The sequence below is a fragment of the Rhinoraja longicauda genome, chromosome 20, assembly GCF_053455715.1.
Source record: "Rhinoraja longicauda isolate Sanriku21f chromosome 20, sRhiLon1.1, whole genome shotgun sequence".
Classification (NCBI taxonomy): domain Eukaryota; kingdom Metazoa; phylum Chordata; class Chondrichthyes; order Rajiformes; family Arhynchobatidae; genus Rhinoraja; species Rhinoraja longicauda.
This window is the reverse complement of record NC_135972.1, coordinates 4,663,350-4,680,812: the sequence shown is the minus strand read 5'-3', so window position 1 is coordinate 4,680,812 and position 17,463 is coordinate 4,663,350. Positions and strand designations below refer to the sequence as shown.

At 40.0% G+C, this 17,463-nt stretch overlaps 1 protein-coding gene across 6 annotated transcripts in view; it reads left to right on the top strand.

The window, feature by feature from the left end:
• The window catches only part of LOC144603513 (voltage-dependent L-type calcium channel subunit alpha-1C-like), a 305,941-nt gene that overhangs the window by 106,441 nt on the left and 182,037 nt on the right, over positions 1-17,463 (top strand). For all 6 annotated transcript variants that reach the window (XM_078416799.1, XM_078416795.1, XM_078416797.1 and 3 more), the window contains 3 exons: positions 7,960-8,156; positions 10,714-10,817; positions 14,725-14,897. In XM_078416799.1, the coding sequence (XP_078272925.1) occupies positions 7,960-8,156; positions 10,714-10,817; positions 14,725-14,897 (474 nt within the window). The remainder of the gene's footprint in view (positions 1-7,959; positions 8,157-10,713; positions 10,818-14,724; positions 14,898-17,463) is intronic.

The following is a 17,463-nucleotide window of genomic DNA, read 5'->3' as shown; positions in this document are numbered from 1 at the left end:
TTTATATTCTAGTTCTCTCAAAATAAATGCGAACATTGCATTTGCTTTCCAAACCGATTTGACTTGCAAAATAACTTTTTGGAAATCATACATCAGCATTGCCATGTCCCTCCAATTTCTGAATTCTCTCCCTATTCAAGAGAGAGCTTGATAGAGCTCTTAAGGATAGAGGAGTCAGGGGATATGGGGAGAAGGCAGGAATGGGGTACTGATTGAGAAGGATCAGCCATGATCACATTGATTGGTGGTGCTGGCTCGAAGGGCCGAATGGCCTACTCCTGCACCTATTGTCTATCGTCTATTTGGAAAATCGACTACACCGTTATTCGTACTAGCAAAATGTATGATTCCATACTTTGCTACGCTGTATTCCATCTGCCACTTTTCAGCCCACTCTCCCAACCTGTCCAAGTCCTTTTGCAGAGTCTCTGCTTTCTCTACACTACCTGCCCCTCCACCTTTCTTTATATTATCAGAAAATTAGCCACAAAGCCTTCAGTTCCCTCTTCTAAATCAGTGAAGAGTAACGGCTCCAGCACTGACCCCTATGGAACACCACTAGTCACTAGCAGCCAACCAGAAAAAGCCCCCTTTATTGCCCCTCTTTGCCTTCTGCCATTCAACCAACCTGCAATCCATGGTAGTATCTTACCTCTGATACCATCTTCTTTAGCAGCCTCATGTGCGGCACCTTGTCAATGGCCTTCTGAAAATCCAAGTAAACCGCATCCCACTGACTCTCATTTGTCTATTCTGCTGATTATTTCCTCAAATAATTCCAACAGGTTCATCAGGCAAGATGTCCCTTTCACAAAACCATGCTGACTTTGGCCTATTTTATCGTGTGCTTCTAAGTGATATTGTGTGCTCAGAAACCTCATTGGACTCTAAAATCTTACCAACCACAGAAGTCAGACTGACTGGCCTATAGTTTCCACTCTTCTGCTTCACTCCATTCTTGAACAGCAGAGTGATATCTCCAATTTTCCAATCATCTGGAACTACTCCTGACTCCAGTGATTCTTGAAAGAGCACAACTAATGGCTCCACAATCTTTAAAGCCACGTCTTTCAGTACCCTATGGTGCAGCCCATCTGGTCCAGGTGCTTCCCAAGCATCTACTCCCCAGTGATAGCCCTCCACTAACTTTCACCCCCTGACTTCCTTGTATTTCCGACACATTGCTGCTGTCTTCCACTGTGAAGATTGTTGCAAAAATGTATTCAATTAATCTGCCATTTCTTTACTTTACCCTGGAAAATATAGATCACTCTCTATATCTTGAAATCTATTTCTCAAGTTAAGGCAGACATTGATGATAAAATTCACCATTGCCTCCAGAGCACCAGCAAAGATTTTGGCCCTCTGAGGAAAAAACGGAAACATCCCAAATGGGATCTCGGATATGGTGCAAAACTCATGGTCTCCTGGCATAGAGTAGGAACCTCAAAGCATTGGAACATTGCCATCTATCTTATCCCTGCAAAATCCTGAACAAGAGGACATAAATGAACACGTACATAGGTTCTTGAAAGTGGTATTACAGATAGACAGAGTGGTGAAGAAGGCTTTTGGTCTACAGAAGTTTTGATGATATGTTGCAGTTGTATAAGACATTATATAAGACAATTGGACACTTGGAGTATTGTGTTCAGTTTTGGTAACCCTGCTGTTGGAAAGATGCCATTAAGCTGGAAAGAATGCAGAAAAGATTTACGAGGATGTTGCCAGGACTCCAAGGACTGAGGGAGGATTGAAATAAATGCAGCACCTCTTATGATTTAGGGTGATGTTGGACATAATTATCAGTGTGATGTGATTAGATCACAACCCTGTAATTTCCTTGTAATTGCTCCCAAAGCTTGAGTGGAAATGTGCTGTAACCGTTGATCAGAGTTCTTATCATATCATCAGAGAAGGTACAGCAGAGAGAGCATAAAGGTCTGAGTAATTCCCTCAATAATGTCTTCAAAAATTGTAGAAAAATGTCTTGTTTTTATTCTGATGGTAACAAGGTTTGGTCTGCAATAATTGGTAATTTTACATCTTTTGTTCTAAGTGGAGTTTTGTTCTTTTACGGGAGATTTGCTATAATATACAAAAAATGGAAGTGGAATTTTCAACCAACTGAAGTGCTATTTTGTGAGCAGAACAAAACAAGGATGTTTTTTAAAAAAAATGTATTTAATCATGTTGTAGTTAAGCAACAGTTTCAAATGGTTATTAGTGTACAGTCAGAATTTTAGTAATATATTTTTAGAAACAAGAATTTACTCATCTTCTCCTACTGCTAGTGAAGTCCTGAGCAAATTTCAACAGTGCTCTCCTGATATTAACAATGCACAACATAAGAGTAGGATATGCATAAAAATATGCATATCAATGGGTATCTTTTTTGATTTATATGAATACTAAAGTCTTAAGGTATATTTGGCCATGTGCCCTTGAAGATTATCCTCTTCACAGTTCGCTGCACCTACAAGATGGCTGTCATCTGCAGATTGGAAATTGTGCCCTGAACACTAAATTATGAATGTGATACCTATAATTTTCTGTTGACTGATCTTATTAACAGTCTGAAAATCAAAGGAATAGCATTCTCAACTTCCTGGGGGTGTTTTTTGCAGCTGCATTTTCTGCCAGTTCACCAGCTCCAGTGCTTTTGCAGTTTGAAGTAGGCTAAAGAGAAATTTAAAAAATAGGCACTGATCAAATGTTCTTATCAAATGTAAGTGAACCCTTTATGATATTTTAATCTTTGAAATTTATACATTTGCATTTCCTTTTCAAATGCTCTTTTAGAATATTCTCTTCAGTAGTCAAGTAAGATTATGTGATTTACTGGTTTGCAGTATTTCAAAAGTCATTTACCACTCTATTTGCTCAGGATAATTTGGTTAGTAACAATAAGCAACACATTATTGTCTCAATGGTACACGAGATTCTGCATAATTTCTGCATTCAATGAGCTTGTTTCTCAAAACAACTTTCTATCATTATTTAGAAAATACAAGATATGCAAGGTTATGCATGTTAAAAAATGTCATTTATTATATAAGATCAATGAACAGAATTTCTTAGATGCCAAATTCTCAGTTCCTGTCTAGATTAGATTAACATTTTTTGATTGTATATAAAATTCCCACAATTATTCTGAAGCTAATTAGATTGGTCATTATAGCTGCATTTTCCTCCACTCTAACTCCTTGAGAAAACATTAAATATTAAAATTAACACAAAATTGATATTAATTTTGGTAACATTTTGCAATTATGCCAAAAATATGAGGTATGCTATAAATACTTATTAATCATTTTCTAAATTCATCAAATTTTGCTCCAAGCCCTCAGGCTTTTTGCTAAGGGAAATTATGAATTTATTCTTTCTGTATTTTGACCTACTTTACTAAATTACAGAAGGATGCGGAGGCTTTGGTGAGGGTGAAGAAGAGTTTTACTAGAATGGTGTAGAAAGGAACTGCAGATGCTGGTTTAAACCGAAGATAGACACAAAAAGCTGGAGTAATTCAGTGGGACAGGCAGCATATCTGCCGGGGCTACTTGAAGTTAGAGAAATCAATATTCATACAACTGGGCTGTAGGCTGCCCAAGCGAATATGAGGTGCATTATTAGAATGCTGCCTGGAAGAGGGGGTATTAGCTGCAAGGAGAGGTTGGATACATTGGATTGTTTTCTCTGGAATGCCAGAAGGTGAGGGGAGACCTGTTGCTGGTATATAAAATTATGAGAGGCATTGATAGGGTGGACAGTCAGACCAGAGGCCATTGCTTTAAGGTGAAAGGGGCAAAGTTTAGACGAGTTGCGCAGGTTTTTTTACACAGGTGGGTGCCTGGAACATGTTGCCTGGGGCGATAGATATGATAGTTCTATTTAAGGGGCTTTTAGATAGGTACATGGAGATGCAGGGAATAGAAGGCTATGTATCATGTGTCGGCAGATGAGATTAGTTTATCTTGGCATCATGTTCGGCTCTTGCGGGCCAAAGAGCTTGTTCCTATGCCATACTTGTCAACGTTCTATGCATCTATTTTAATATCATCTGCAACTTTACTTACCATGCCTTGTACATTCTCATCCAAATTGTGGATATGGATTCCAAACAGCAATGGGGCAGTACCAGTCCTTGAAGCACACCACTAGTTATAGATCTCCAATCTAGTAAACATCCATCCACCACCATCCTCTGCATCCTATCATGCAGCTAATTCTGTATCGAGTTAGCCAGCCTTTTCTGGATCACATTTGATCTCACCTTTCAGAGTAGCCTAACATGAGTAGCCTAACTAGCCTTATCAAAGTGCTTGCCTTCTATGGCCTGGGAAGTTGGGAAGAAATTTACTCTGTGGTTAAGTGAGCAGGTAAAATATACAGTTTTTAACCTGCCTATGTATGTGGTATGTTTGACTAATCTGTGAACATTGCAACCAATGATTTTCATTGACTTGAGCTTTAGCAGTGATGTCACATTTGGTAAAGAGATGTCGTAATGTTAGGGATATTCTCTGCCCCGCATTCAGGAAATCATTCATTTTGTCTATTTGTGGAGAATGCAAAGTTCTAAAGTAGAGTGGGATTGGCTGAGCATTCGCAAGCAGGTTATTGTTGAGTAAATACCACTTGATAGCACTTCTTCCATTACTTTGATCATTATAAATAAGGCTCAGGAACAGATCGGATATTTTCTGTCTCTAGTGATCAGAACATAGGAGTGCAACTTCCTGCATTGTCAAATAAATTACAGTTTTAACAGCGTGGCAAATTTGGAAGTTTTCTTTGAGTTGCTTTGAAGTCTTTGGCCTTTCCTACATCCAGTGAACCCAATCTTACCTTTATAACAAAACTGCAGTTAATGTCACAAGGACCCTGGGCATGCTCTGATCTTGCACTTCCATTGGGAAGAAAGTACAGGAGCCTGAGAACTGTGATCTCCAAGTTCAAGAACAACTTCTTCCCAGCAAGCATCAGGGTCTTACACACTGCACCACACTATCCCACTGCCTCAGCAATTAGGCAGCCTCAGCAACTAGGACTATGTTTTGATTGCACTGCATGCTTCGTTGTTGTGCTATTATAGTCTGGTTACTGAATATTATGTATTATTTATTCTATTATTTATCACTGTATATTCATTTGTTGTTTTATAGCATCAATGGGCCTGTAAAGCTGCAGCAAATAAGGATTTCATTATTTTGTTGCCGATACATATGATAATTAAACACTCTTAACTCTTGACTTGACTCTAAAGTTGTTTGGGGATCATTTTCCAATGTTCTATAGATTCAGGATCAGTTCCTGTGGATTGGAGGGTAGCTAATGTTGTCCCACTTTTTAAGAAAGGAGGGAGAGAGAAAACGGGAAATTATAGACCAGTTAGTCTGACATCAGTGGTGGGGAAGATGCTGGAGTCAATTATAAAAGACAAAATTGCGGAGCATTTGGATAGTAGTAACAGGATTGTTCCGAGTCAGCATGGATTTACGAAGGGGAAATCATGCTTGACTAATCTTCTGGAATTCTTTGAGGATGTAACCAGGAAAATTGACAGGGGAGAGCCGGTGGATGTAGTGTATCTTGACTTTCAGATAGCCTTTGACAAGGTTCCACATAGGAGATTAGTGGGCAAAATTAGAGCACATGGTATTGGAGGTAGGGTACTGACATGGATAGAAAATTGGTTGACAGACAGAAAGCAAAGAGTGGGGATAAATGGGTCCCTTTCAGAATGGCAGGCAGTAACTAGTGGGGTACCGCAAGGCTCGGTGCTGGGACTGCAGCTATTTACAATATACATTAATGACTTGGATGAAGGGATTAAAAGTACTATTAGCAAATTTGCAGATGATACAAAGCTGGGTGGTAGTGTGAACTGTGAGGAAGATGCTATGAGGTTGCAGGGTGACTTGGACAGGTTGTGTGAGTGGGCGGATGCGTGGCAGATGCAGTTTAATGTGGATAAGTGTGAGGTTATCCACTTTGGTGGTAAGAATAGGAAGGCAGAGTATTATCTGAATTGTATCAAGTTAGGAACAGGGGACGTACAACGAGATCTGGGTGTCCTAGTGCATCAGTCACTGAAAGGAAGCATGCAGGTACAGCAGGCAGTGAAGAAAGCCAATGGAATGTTGGCCTTCATAACAAGAGGAGTTGAGTATAGGAGCAAAGAGGTCCTTCTGCAGTTGTACAGGGCCCTAGAGTACTGTGTGCAGTTTTGGTCTCCAAATTTGAGGAAGGATATTCTTGCTCTTGAGGGAGTGCAGCGTGGGTTTACTAGGTTAATTCCCGGAATGGAGGGACTATCATATGTTGAAAGACGGGAGCGACTAGGCTTGTATACACTGGAATTTAGAAGGATGAGAGGAGATCTTATCGAAACGTATAAGATTATTAAGGGGTTGGACACATTAGAGGCAGGAAACATGTTCCCAATGTTGGGGGAGTCCAGAACAAGGGGCCACAGTTTCAGAATAAGGGGTAGGCCATTTAGAACTGAGATGAGGGAAAACTTTTTCAGTCAGAGAGTTGTGAATCTGTGGAATTCTCTGCCTCAGAAGGCAGTGGAGGCCAATTCTCTGAATGCATTCAAGAGAGAGCTGGATAGAGCTCTTAAGGATAGCAGAGTCAGGGGGTATGGGGAGAAGGCAGGAACGGGGTACTGATTGAGAATGATCAGCCATGATCACATTGAATGGCGGTGCTGGCTCGAAGGGCCGAATGGCCTCCTCCTGCACCTATTGTCTATTGTCTATAATGACTGAAACTGGCATTGGTGATAGTGGAGACTTCGGTAGAAGCCACAATATACTGTTTATTCAGCATTCACTGCCATTTGTGATTCTGTGATAGGTATGTAGAACTATCATCAAATGTAGTCATTGTGGAATTGTATTACTTTCTCTGCAGGATATTGATGACGATGAAAAGTTTGTTTTTGCTGTCATACTACAGGCTCTGTAATCTTTAGTGTGCATGTGTCTTTCAAGTATGAACTCGTGATAAAATCCAAAAGCTGAGCTAAAATGTTTGCACCAAAAACAGATCTTACCTTTTCACACAAACGTTTCACATTGTGAATGTATGAAACATTTTTTTCTTCTGGTTTCATTTTACCTAATATATCTGAAAACAGTTAATGTTTCAGGTCTGGGTCATTTTGCCAATTCTGACAAAGGGTCCTAGATCTGAAACATTAATTGTTACTCTTTCAGCAGATGCTGCCCAACTTGCTGAATGTTTCCAGCTTTTTCTTTCTTATTCCTTGAAAGTCGGTGTTTAAACAAGAAGCCACCTCTATAATGTAACTAACACATCAGTTGCTATGAATGGGACAATGGCATAGCACCAGAGACTCAGGTTCATTTCTGATCTTGGGTGCTGTGTAGATTTTGCACATTCTCACTGTGACCACATGCGGTGTTTCCTTCACATGTTCCGGCTTCCTCACACATCCTGAAGATGTGTAAATTGTGGTAGATGAGTGGTAAAATCTGAGGGGATTGATGTGAATGTGGGAAGAATAAAGAAAGGGATTAATTTAGGAATAGTGTAAATGGATGATTGATGATCAGCGCAGATTTATTGGTCAAAGGGGCTGTATCCATGCTTTACCTTTATGACTCTATATTGCAAGGAAGTTTTATTTATCATCTACCAAGTGGAAGGTGACGTTACAGGAACAAAATTTAAAAACTGGTATTTAACATTTTGTTCATATTCACCATGAGTGGTATTATCAGGAGGGAAGAAACTTATCCCTAATTATAATTCATTCAGTCCAGCCTGCAGAGCATTCCTCTTTTCCTATTTTTATTTGAAATGAAATTGTATTTCATACGTCACAGATTAATACAATGCCACAGCATTCAGGTTCACAAAAGGTATTAATTCTGATGCAATAGAGCTGATGTGTATTGTTGACGTATAATCTTGTTTATTTTTCAGAATTAATTGTGGAAGATGAACCTGCACCCTGCAGCTTAAATTTTGGGCATGGCCGTGGATGTACAAATGAAACATTTTGCAAAAGTGGATGGGATGGCCCCAATCATGGAATCACTAATTTTGATAATTTTGCCTTTGCCATGTTAACCGTCTTTCAGTGCATTACCATGGAGGGCTGGACTGATGTCTTATACTGGGTATGTATTAAAAAACAGAAATTATTTTTAAAAAAGAGGCTTAAAGGCCCATGAGGCAGCTGTGAATGCAGTGAGCTTTGCAATATTTTGTGCATGGCCTACTTATCTGACTAAAATGACTACAATTTTGTAATTGTTCCCTCAAAATAAGGCACTTTGGAATAGTCGTAGCTTAATAAATGCTGAGTTTGATAATAAAAAGAAACACAGGTACAACTTCTGACTATACTTTACTCTAGTTATACATCTGTATCAATTTTAAAAAGTACATTCTAGACTGTAAAGTATAAATAAATATAAATTATATATTTTTTAATTTCATTGATACGACTATTGAAATTCGATTTTAAGTCATGGGGTTCTTTATACATACAGCTTCATTTTTCTTGTTATATTTTTCTGTACAGTTCTTGTTACCATAATATTATCATTTGAATGGCAGCAATGCTCAGAACAAATTATGCATGAATCTGACAATATGACAAAAGCATAAACATTGAGAATAGCACTTTAAATTAAATGAATAACCGCTTCAAAAACATTAAATTGTGTTAAAATTTTAGGATCACTGTATTTGGTAAGCAAAAGCTGCCATGATGACACAATGCATTAGGGTTCAAGTGTGGTGTGCCACAGAACAATAGATATTGTAGGATGTGTGTCAAGTCTTTACCTTGATTTCATGGGGTTAGGCCAATCCCCTGAGGTGTTCTATGTTTTTCTTTCATGAAATTTGATCACAAACATCTAAGTTGATACTTTATTGCAATGCCGAGTGAGTGCTGCATTGTTGGCAGTGCTATCTTTTAGACGAGGCATTAAACTAAGACCCCAGCTGATCTTTCAGATTGTCGTATAAGATCCCATGACAATATTTCAAAAAGTGAATCAAGGTTCCCTGTGTCCTTATCAATGTTTATCTCTCAATCAACATCCGAATGAATATTTTATCATTATTATACAGGTGTTTGAGGGGGCTTGGTATACACAATTCACTGCTGTGTTTTTAAAATAAAGTTGATTAACAAAAAGTACTTGGGGTGTAACTGCTTTAAAACATCCTGAACAGTACAGAAACCTGTATAATTCAATGTCTTTCTTTTGATGGATGGACCACACTACTCTTCAAATATTAGTATTATTAATATGTTAATATTACTAAGTAATAGGATCACAATATCACAGCTAAGCTTTATCTCGAATATTTAATTTTCAGTCAATGGTCACATCTGTACACTTTTCAGTAGGTGTGTTTTGAAAAGTTGTCAATGGTAACTATTTTACATTAAGCCCTTCTCATCTGAGAACTTACAAGTGCATTAGCAATGCTAAACCATTGTTCTCTAACTCAGTTTAGAACTGCAATCAACCATAAAACATATTGTTCTATATTTTCCAGCATCTCAATAAATCTTTTATGTAACCAATGATCAAACTGTGTTCTGAATTATGCTCTGAGTATAACAATTTACCCCACAAACATGGTCACTTCATTACTAATCAACAGCTTCCTTTTAGTGACTTTGTAGCTGCAATTCTTCATCCCTGGAACCAATCTGGTGCATCTTTGCATCTTCTTTAGTAGTTAAACAGAAGGTGCCACAATATCTGGCAATTTCTGCATCATACATTTTCTTACCCAGTCTCCACAATCACACTCAGTGAATCCAGGACTTTGTTCCATTCTTAAATCTCATTTAGCCCAAGGCCTCCCATAATTCAACATTCAAGTCTGCTAAAATACCTCAACATTGCCAAAATTATAGGTAGTGGAGCATGTGTGTCCTAGCACAAAGACTGAGATATTTTGTGTTCCAAGCTTATGGACAGGTGGCCCAAATGGATTTATGTGCATTATGGGCATTAGAAATCTGTTCAGTATGAATGTTTTAACCATAGTTACCATTATGGTAGGCAATTACAAACTTTGAAGTGTGTTTGAACTTATTGCATAAAAAATCTGGTAAAAGATTGCTCCGTAATTTATTATATGTACTTAAATATTTCACCCATCAAACTGAGTTCTTAACTGCTGGATTTGTGAACTAACAAATCTGAAAATAGAACATGTATACAGAATAGTTGGCAATTATCTCAATAAATTGCCACTCAATTAGAATGTTGAAAACAGCAAACGAAAATTAGATTTTGAGTCCGTAGGGAGTAGAGAACAGTGGGATGAGATACAAAAAGATTCTTATAGGATCTGCAAGATATTATCTGTGTTTCCTATTGCTCCAGAACATCAATATTTTAGTTGTCTACATCAAATATTTTGTTATATGAAACACATTTGATATGTTTCTTCAAGAGATGGTGTGATATAAAGATGTTTCAATAGGAGCGTCATGCATAATTAGAAAAGGATATGAGAAACTAAAACATGATTTGCATTGAATTGTATTATTTTTTTTAATCTGAACTTGCAATGTACATGTCTTTAAATTTGAATGCCTTTATAACAACAGATCTGTTTGCCACAAGTCTCTTATCTATAATTTCCTTAGCTTTGTCCTACTAACTATCTCACTAATTTAAGCTTCCTTCATCTTTGCAGATGCAGGATGCCATGGGGTATGAGTTACCTTGGGTTTATTTTGTGAGTCTGGTCATCTTTGGATCTTTTTTCGTTCTAAATCTGGTTCTTGGTGTGTTAAGTGGGTAAGCTATAAATTTAGTATCTTTGTTCTCTTCTGTGCTTCCCATCTTAATGTATATTTACTTCCTGTACCCTTTTCAAACAAAGTGTCATGATGTGTTTCTCTTAGACACGAGAAATTGGAAATAAATAAATGAATGCGATCAAACCTTCAAGTTTTGGCCGAGATAGAAGAATTATCTTTTAGATGGAGGCTGCCTGTGTAGTTTCTCGGCCTGGTGATATTGTTATAATCTCCCATGGCCCTTGCTGTGTGCTGGAGCTGAGCAGAACGTTTTAATTATCATTCAATTTTCTAGTTAAACGATATCAGAGGGAATTGGTAGTCATGGATCTACTTTACTCATAACAGGATCATTTATTATGCTTAACTTGGTCCTCTGTGTGCTTATTGAGTAAATAGTATTGTGATCTTTAAAAATGTTTTTCTCTATTTATTTTTAAATCCTGTGTTGACTGGTCTTTTATAAAATCATGGGCCAATGTTAAAAACATGTGATGATTTGCAATTCAACCCTGACAACAACAGGCAATTATAGCAGTTTCATTTGTTTCTTTATTTTTGTTTTGGGTTAATGGGGAAGTGATCCCTTATGATGCAAAGGGAGGTGAATCTGGCAACCCAGGTTCTGCTCCATTGTTATTTAACAGGATTTGATCACCTCATCAGCTCTCTCAGCTGATTGTTATCAAAGTAGGTATGATGTTGTGGGAATTACAGAGACGTGGCTGCAAGAGGATTATAGCTGGGAGCTGAATATTCAGCGTTATACGTCATATCGGAATGACAGAAAGGTGGGAAGAGGGGATGGGGTAGCTCTTGGTTAGGATTTAAATTCAGTCCTTAGTGAGGGGTGACATAAGATCAGAAGATGTAGAGTTATTGTGGAGAGAGCTGAGAAATTTTAAGGGTAAAAAGACCCTAATGGGAGTTATCACACATGATGTACAGCGCGCGCTGCAGAGGGTCAATCCACGCAAGGCTGCAAGCCCGGACGGAGTCCCAGGACCGGTACTTAAGGACTGTGCTGAACACCTTGCTGAGGTATTTACAAGGATCTTCAATCTGTCTCTATCTCTGGGAATGGTCCCAAAGTGCCTGAAGTCAGCCACCATATTGCCGGTGCCAAAAAAAGCAAACATCAGCAATCTGAACGACTACCTTTCGGTTGCCCTCACACCAATAGTGATGAAGTGCTTTGAAAAGTTGGCCCTCTCCCACATCAAAGCCATCATCCCTGCCTCACTGGACTCATATCAGTTCGCTTACAAAGCTAATAGATCCACAGAGGATGCCATCTCTCTGGCTCTTCATACCGTCCTGACTCACCTGGAGAGACAGGGCACATACATGAGGATGCTATTTATAGACTATAGCTATGCCTTCAATACTGTCATCCCCACCAAGCTCACCTCCAAACTCCAGCAGCTAGGCCTCAGCTCGTTACTATGCACTTGGATCCTGAATTTCCTGTCGGAGCGCCCTCAGGCAGTGAGACTGGGCCTCCACCTGTCCTCCACCACCACTCTGAGTGCTGGCACACCACAGGGTTGTGTATTAATCCCCATCCTATACTCCCTCTTCACACACGACTGTGTTCCTGCATTTGCCACCAGCACCATCGTCAAATTTGCGGATGACACAACGGTGATCGGGCTGATTTCCAACGGCGATGAATCAGCCTACAGAGCGGAGGTGCAGAACCTGGCAAGCTGGTGCTCAGAGAACAACCTGTCCCTCAACACAGCTGAGACCAAGGAGCTAATCATCAACTTTAGAAGGCCACAGAATGAGTAATACGCTCCAGTCTTCATCAACGGGGACAGAGTGGAGAGAGTGTCCAGCTTCAGGTTTCTGGGCACTCACATTTCAGAGGACCTCACATGGTCCACTAACACCGCTGCGTTGGTCAAGAAAGCACAGCAACTGCTGGTTTTCTTGAGAACGCTGAAAAAGGCTGGTCTGCCCCAACAGTTGCTGATGACCTTCTATCACTGCACCACAGAGAGCATGCTAACATACGGCATCTCTGTGTGGTATCTCAGCTGCATGGCAGCGGATAGGAGAGTTCTTCAGCAGGTCGTCTGCAGAGCGCAGAGGATCATTAGGATACAGCTACCAGCCCTGGAGGACATCTACAACGCACACTGCCTCAGGAAAGCCACCAGCATCTACAAGGACTACACACAGCCATGCCACCATCTGGCAGATGTTACAGGGCCTTCTAGTAACGCACCTCCAGACTAAGAAACAGCTTTATTCTTAGAGCTATAGCTGCTCTGAATCGGACCTGCTGAGTGCCCCCCATGATCTGTCTCTGCCCCCATGGTCATCTGGCACAACTGACCTGCATGAACCTATTTGCACTTTACCTTCTTTCTTTTTTTTCTCCTTTTTTGTTGTTTTTTGTTTTTGCCGTGTTTTATTTATTTTATAGCATCAATATGGAAGTGGCATTCTTAATCTCGTTGTACTTGTACAATGACAATAAAGATATATTGTTGTATTGTATTATACTTACAGGCCCCCAAACAGTGGCCAGGATATAGCGTACAATTCACCTCAGGAGATAAAATTGGAATGTAAAAAAGGCAATGCCATGAAGGTCATGGGAGATTTCAATATGCAGGTCGACTGGGCAAATCAGGTTGATACTGGACCCCAAGAAAGGGAATTTGTAAAGTGCCTCCAAGACAGATTCTTAGAGCAGCTTGTAGTGGAGCCTACCAGGGAAAAGACAATTGGTAGTGATATTTCAAGAATCGCTAGAGTCAGGAGTGGTCACAGAAACTCCTCAGCCTGATCTTAAGTGGATGATCCCTTATTTTGAATCTACATCCATTGTCATCTCAACAAGGGGAATGTCATTTTTCTGAGAGTGGTATAAATGGACTGTAACAACAACAGTTTGCTACCATAGAATGTTAAACCCATATACATTAATTATTTATTTCACAAGGAGGTTATCAGCTTCTTATACAATATCATTACTCATTATTTACTGTAATAAACCATCATGTTAAGTTTCACAAACAGGCTTGCTTCAATCTCTATTTTGCAACATATGAATATTTCCCCTGTGTTTATTGTGTCAGAACATATAATAATCAGTATGACTGAAATAATATTTATTTTTAAGTAAGTCAGTACAAATGATAAAGAACAAGTCATTCCAAATAAGTGAAATTTGATAGTTCTGGATTCTGATGATGATTTTTCATGAAAGAAATTCTCATGTATTACCTGTTGTTCATCACATTCTTAGAATCTGTGAATAGATTGCAGGCATTTTCAAGCTTGATTTGTACATTCCAATAGACAATAGGTGCAGGAGGAGGCCATTCGGCCCTTCGAGCCAGCACCACCATTCACTGTGATCATGGCTGATCATCCACAATCAGTACCCCGTTCCTGCCTTCTCCTCATATCCCTTGACTGCTATCTTTAACAGCTCTATCTAACTCTCTCTTAAAAGCACCAGAGAATTGGCCTCTAGTGCCTTCTGAGGCAGAGAAATCCACAGATTCACAACTTTCTGACTGAAAAAGTTTTTTCTCAACTCCGTTCTAAGGGCCTATCCCTTATTCTTAAACTGTGGCCCCTGGTTCTGGACTCCCCCAACATCGGGAACATGTTTCCTGCCTCTAGCGTGTCCAATCCCATAATAATCTTTTATGTTTCAATAAGATCCCCTCTTATCCTTCCAAATTCCAGTGTATACAAGCCCAGTCGCTCCATTCTTTTCCAGAGAGAAGAATGGAAAAATATTGTGTGTGTTATACTTCTAAGCAGCTGGAATTGGCAGAGGGAAGTCATGCAGAATTTATGATGACACTATTTGTTCGAGTTGGATGAAATTATATTGTTTCTGTACCTAAACCTTGCCTTCTATATTTTGGGGGAAACAGAGAGTTTTCCAAAGAGAGGGAGAAGGCCAAGGCCCGTGGAGATTTTCAAAAGCTAAGGGAAAAACAACAGTTAGAGGAAGATCTCAAAGGTTACCTGGACTGGATTACCCAAGCTGAAGACATAGATCCAGAAAACGAAGATGAAGGCATGGATGATGATAAACCTAGAAACCGTAAGTGATATTTTCTCTCTTCTGAAAGTAATATTTATTTTTTAATTTAATAACCATGTACATATACATGGCACAGATGTATTATACTGCAAACAATGCAACACTTAGTACCATCATTAAAAAGTTAACGAATAGTTAAGAAACTGGCAATGGTTCAATGATTCTTTATTATCCCCTGTACTAAGGTACAGTAAAGTTCTTTTTTGTGTGTACAGATCAGTAAGATTATTGCCAAACATAAGTAGAATCCCTGATTAACTACAGAATGTACAATAACAGCCTTCTGAACCCATATGCAAGAGTTGCCAGGTTCAGGAGCCACTCTTAAAATCCCAGCCGGCCATAAGGGCCCGCTGCAGCTGTCGCCTCCATCCAGGCCGTCCCGTGAACCATCGTCTCTCTCCTCACCCGGCCACCTTCAGCCTTTGCGCTTGCCTTAGCTAACTTCAAGGACGCGGATGGTAAAACCCCAGGTTCTTCTTACCGGCCCTTTGTCCAGGTGTCTGCCACCGTCACTAACTTCCTCCACACGCCTCTCCGGTTCCCAGTCCTCGGAGGCAAGCAGGAGCCAGGCTCAGTGTCTACCTTTTCCAGCTGGGTTCCTTGTTCCAAGGCGGGCAAGCCAGGCCTGCTGCTGGGGTATGGCAGTGGCCTGCAGGCCTGCTGCTGGGGTATGGCAGTGGCCTGCAGCCCATCGGGGGTTTCTGCCGCATGCCGGCACATCAGGAATTTTTTAGGCTGCCAGATTTTACACATCTTCTATTTGACTTTTTTATCATTCTTCAAAATCTTGCACCTGAGATATTTATCACAAATAAATAATTCAACAACTGGTGGTTGTGTGTTTGCATCTGTGTAGTGTTTCCATTGTGTATTGTTGGGAAACCTCAAAATCCATATAGCAGAGAAGAAAACAACTACATTGTTGCTGCAGGTTTACCTGGACCTGCTTAGCCCAAAGTGGTTAATACAGAGTGATATCAGTTATTATTGAGGCAGCTCTGAATAGAAGGAAGAAAATTACCGAATCATATTTACAACAATAAAAGAGGCTATTTGGTCCAGCATTTCCCGACTGCACGGAAAAGAGTTGTCCCATATATTTTTTCCAGCACTTAGTTCATAGGTCATGGCTTTTCATGTTCATATCCAAATACATTTTAAATGTAATGAATATTTCTGACTGTCATACATAGAGGCAATGAATGCCAAGCCCCAACAAGCCTTTGGGTAGAACAATGTTTTGTCATTTCCCCTGTAATTATCAATTGAGACATGGATAACAGAACTAAATCCATGTGTCAAAACCTGGCTCCTTAATGGCTGTATATAACGTCAGTGAAGCTCCAATACCTGCAGCAGCGTAAAAAAAGGGAGAGGACTGTTAGTCCTAAAAACAGCTGGGTGGGTATTTAAAAAAAGTTATATTTCAGGATCCTAATTAGGACAGGCAGGTGGATTTAAATTGCAGTAATTAATGCTTTCACATATTAATAAGACCGGCGACTTGATAAGATCCTTTAGCATTGTATTTTATTCACTTTTACTACTTTAACTCTTCCTGCACAGGTATCCCAAACCTTGGGAAACTAGGAAACTGAAAGGGAGAGCAGAAGGGCTGGATCTAACTGCCATATGTGTTTCCAGCACTGCTTATGAGCCAGGAGAAGCAGGAGTGCTTTCCCTCTGAAAGGAAGAGGGAAAGCACTCCCTTTTCAAAAAATAATTGCTCCTTTCCCTATGATTAGAATCCACTGTCCCTGATTTTCTACCTACAATACCTTCCAGCCCCACCTACCTAGTCATAGAGTGATACAGTGTGGAAACAGACCCTTCGGCCCAACTCACCCACACCGGCCAACAATGTCCCAGCTACACTAGTCCCACTTGCCTGCCCTTGGTCCATATCCCTCCAAACCTGTCCTATCCATGTACCTGTCTAACAGCTTCTTAAACGATGGGCTAGTCCCAGCCTCAACTACCTCCTCTGGCAGCTTGTTCCATATACCCACCACCCTTTGTGTGAAAAAGTTACTCCTCGGATTCCTTTTAATTCTTTTCCCCTTCACTTTGAACCTACTGTATGTCCTCTGGTCCTCGATTCCTCTACTCTGGGCAAAAGACTGTGCATCTATCTGATCTATTCCTCTCATGATTTTGTATACCTCTATAAGATCACCCCTCATCCTCCTGCGCTCCATGGAATAGACACCCAGCCTACTCAACCTCTCCCTATAGCTCACACCCTCTAGTCCTGGCAACATCCTCGTAAATCTTTTCTGAACCCTTTCAAGCTTGACAATATATTTCCTATAACATGGTGCCCAGAACTGAACACTATTCTAAATGCAGTCTCACCAACGTTTTATACAACTGCAACATGACCTCCCAACTTCCATACTCAATACTCTGACTGATAAAGGCCAAAATGCCAAAAGTCTTTTTGACCACCTTATCTCCCTGCGATTCGACCCTCAAGGAACCATGCACCTGTACTCCGAGATTCCTCTGCTCTACAACACTACCCACTACCTGTCTGCCATTTACTGTCTTCTTAAACTTTTAA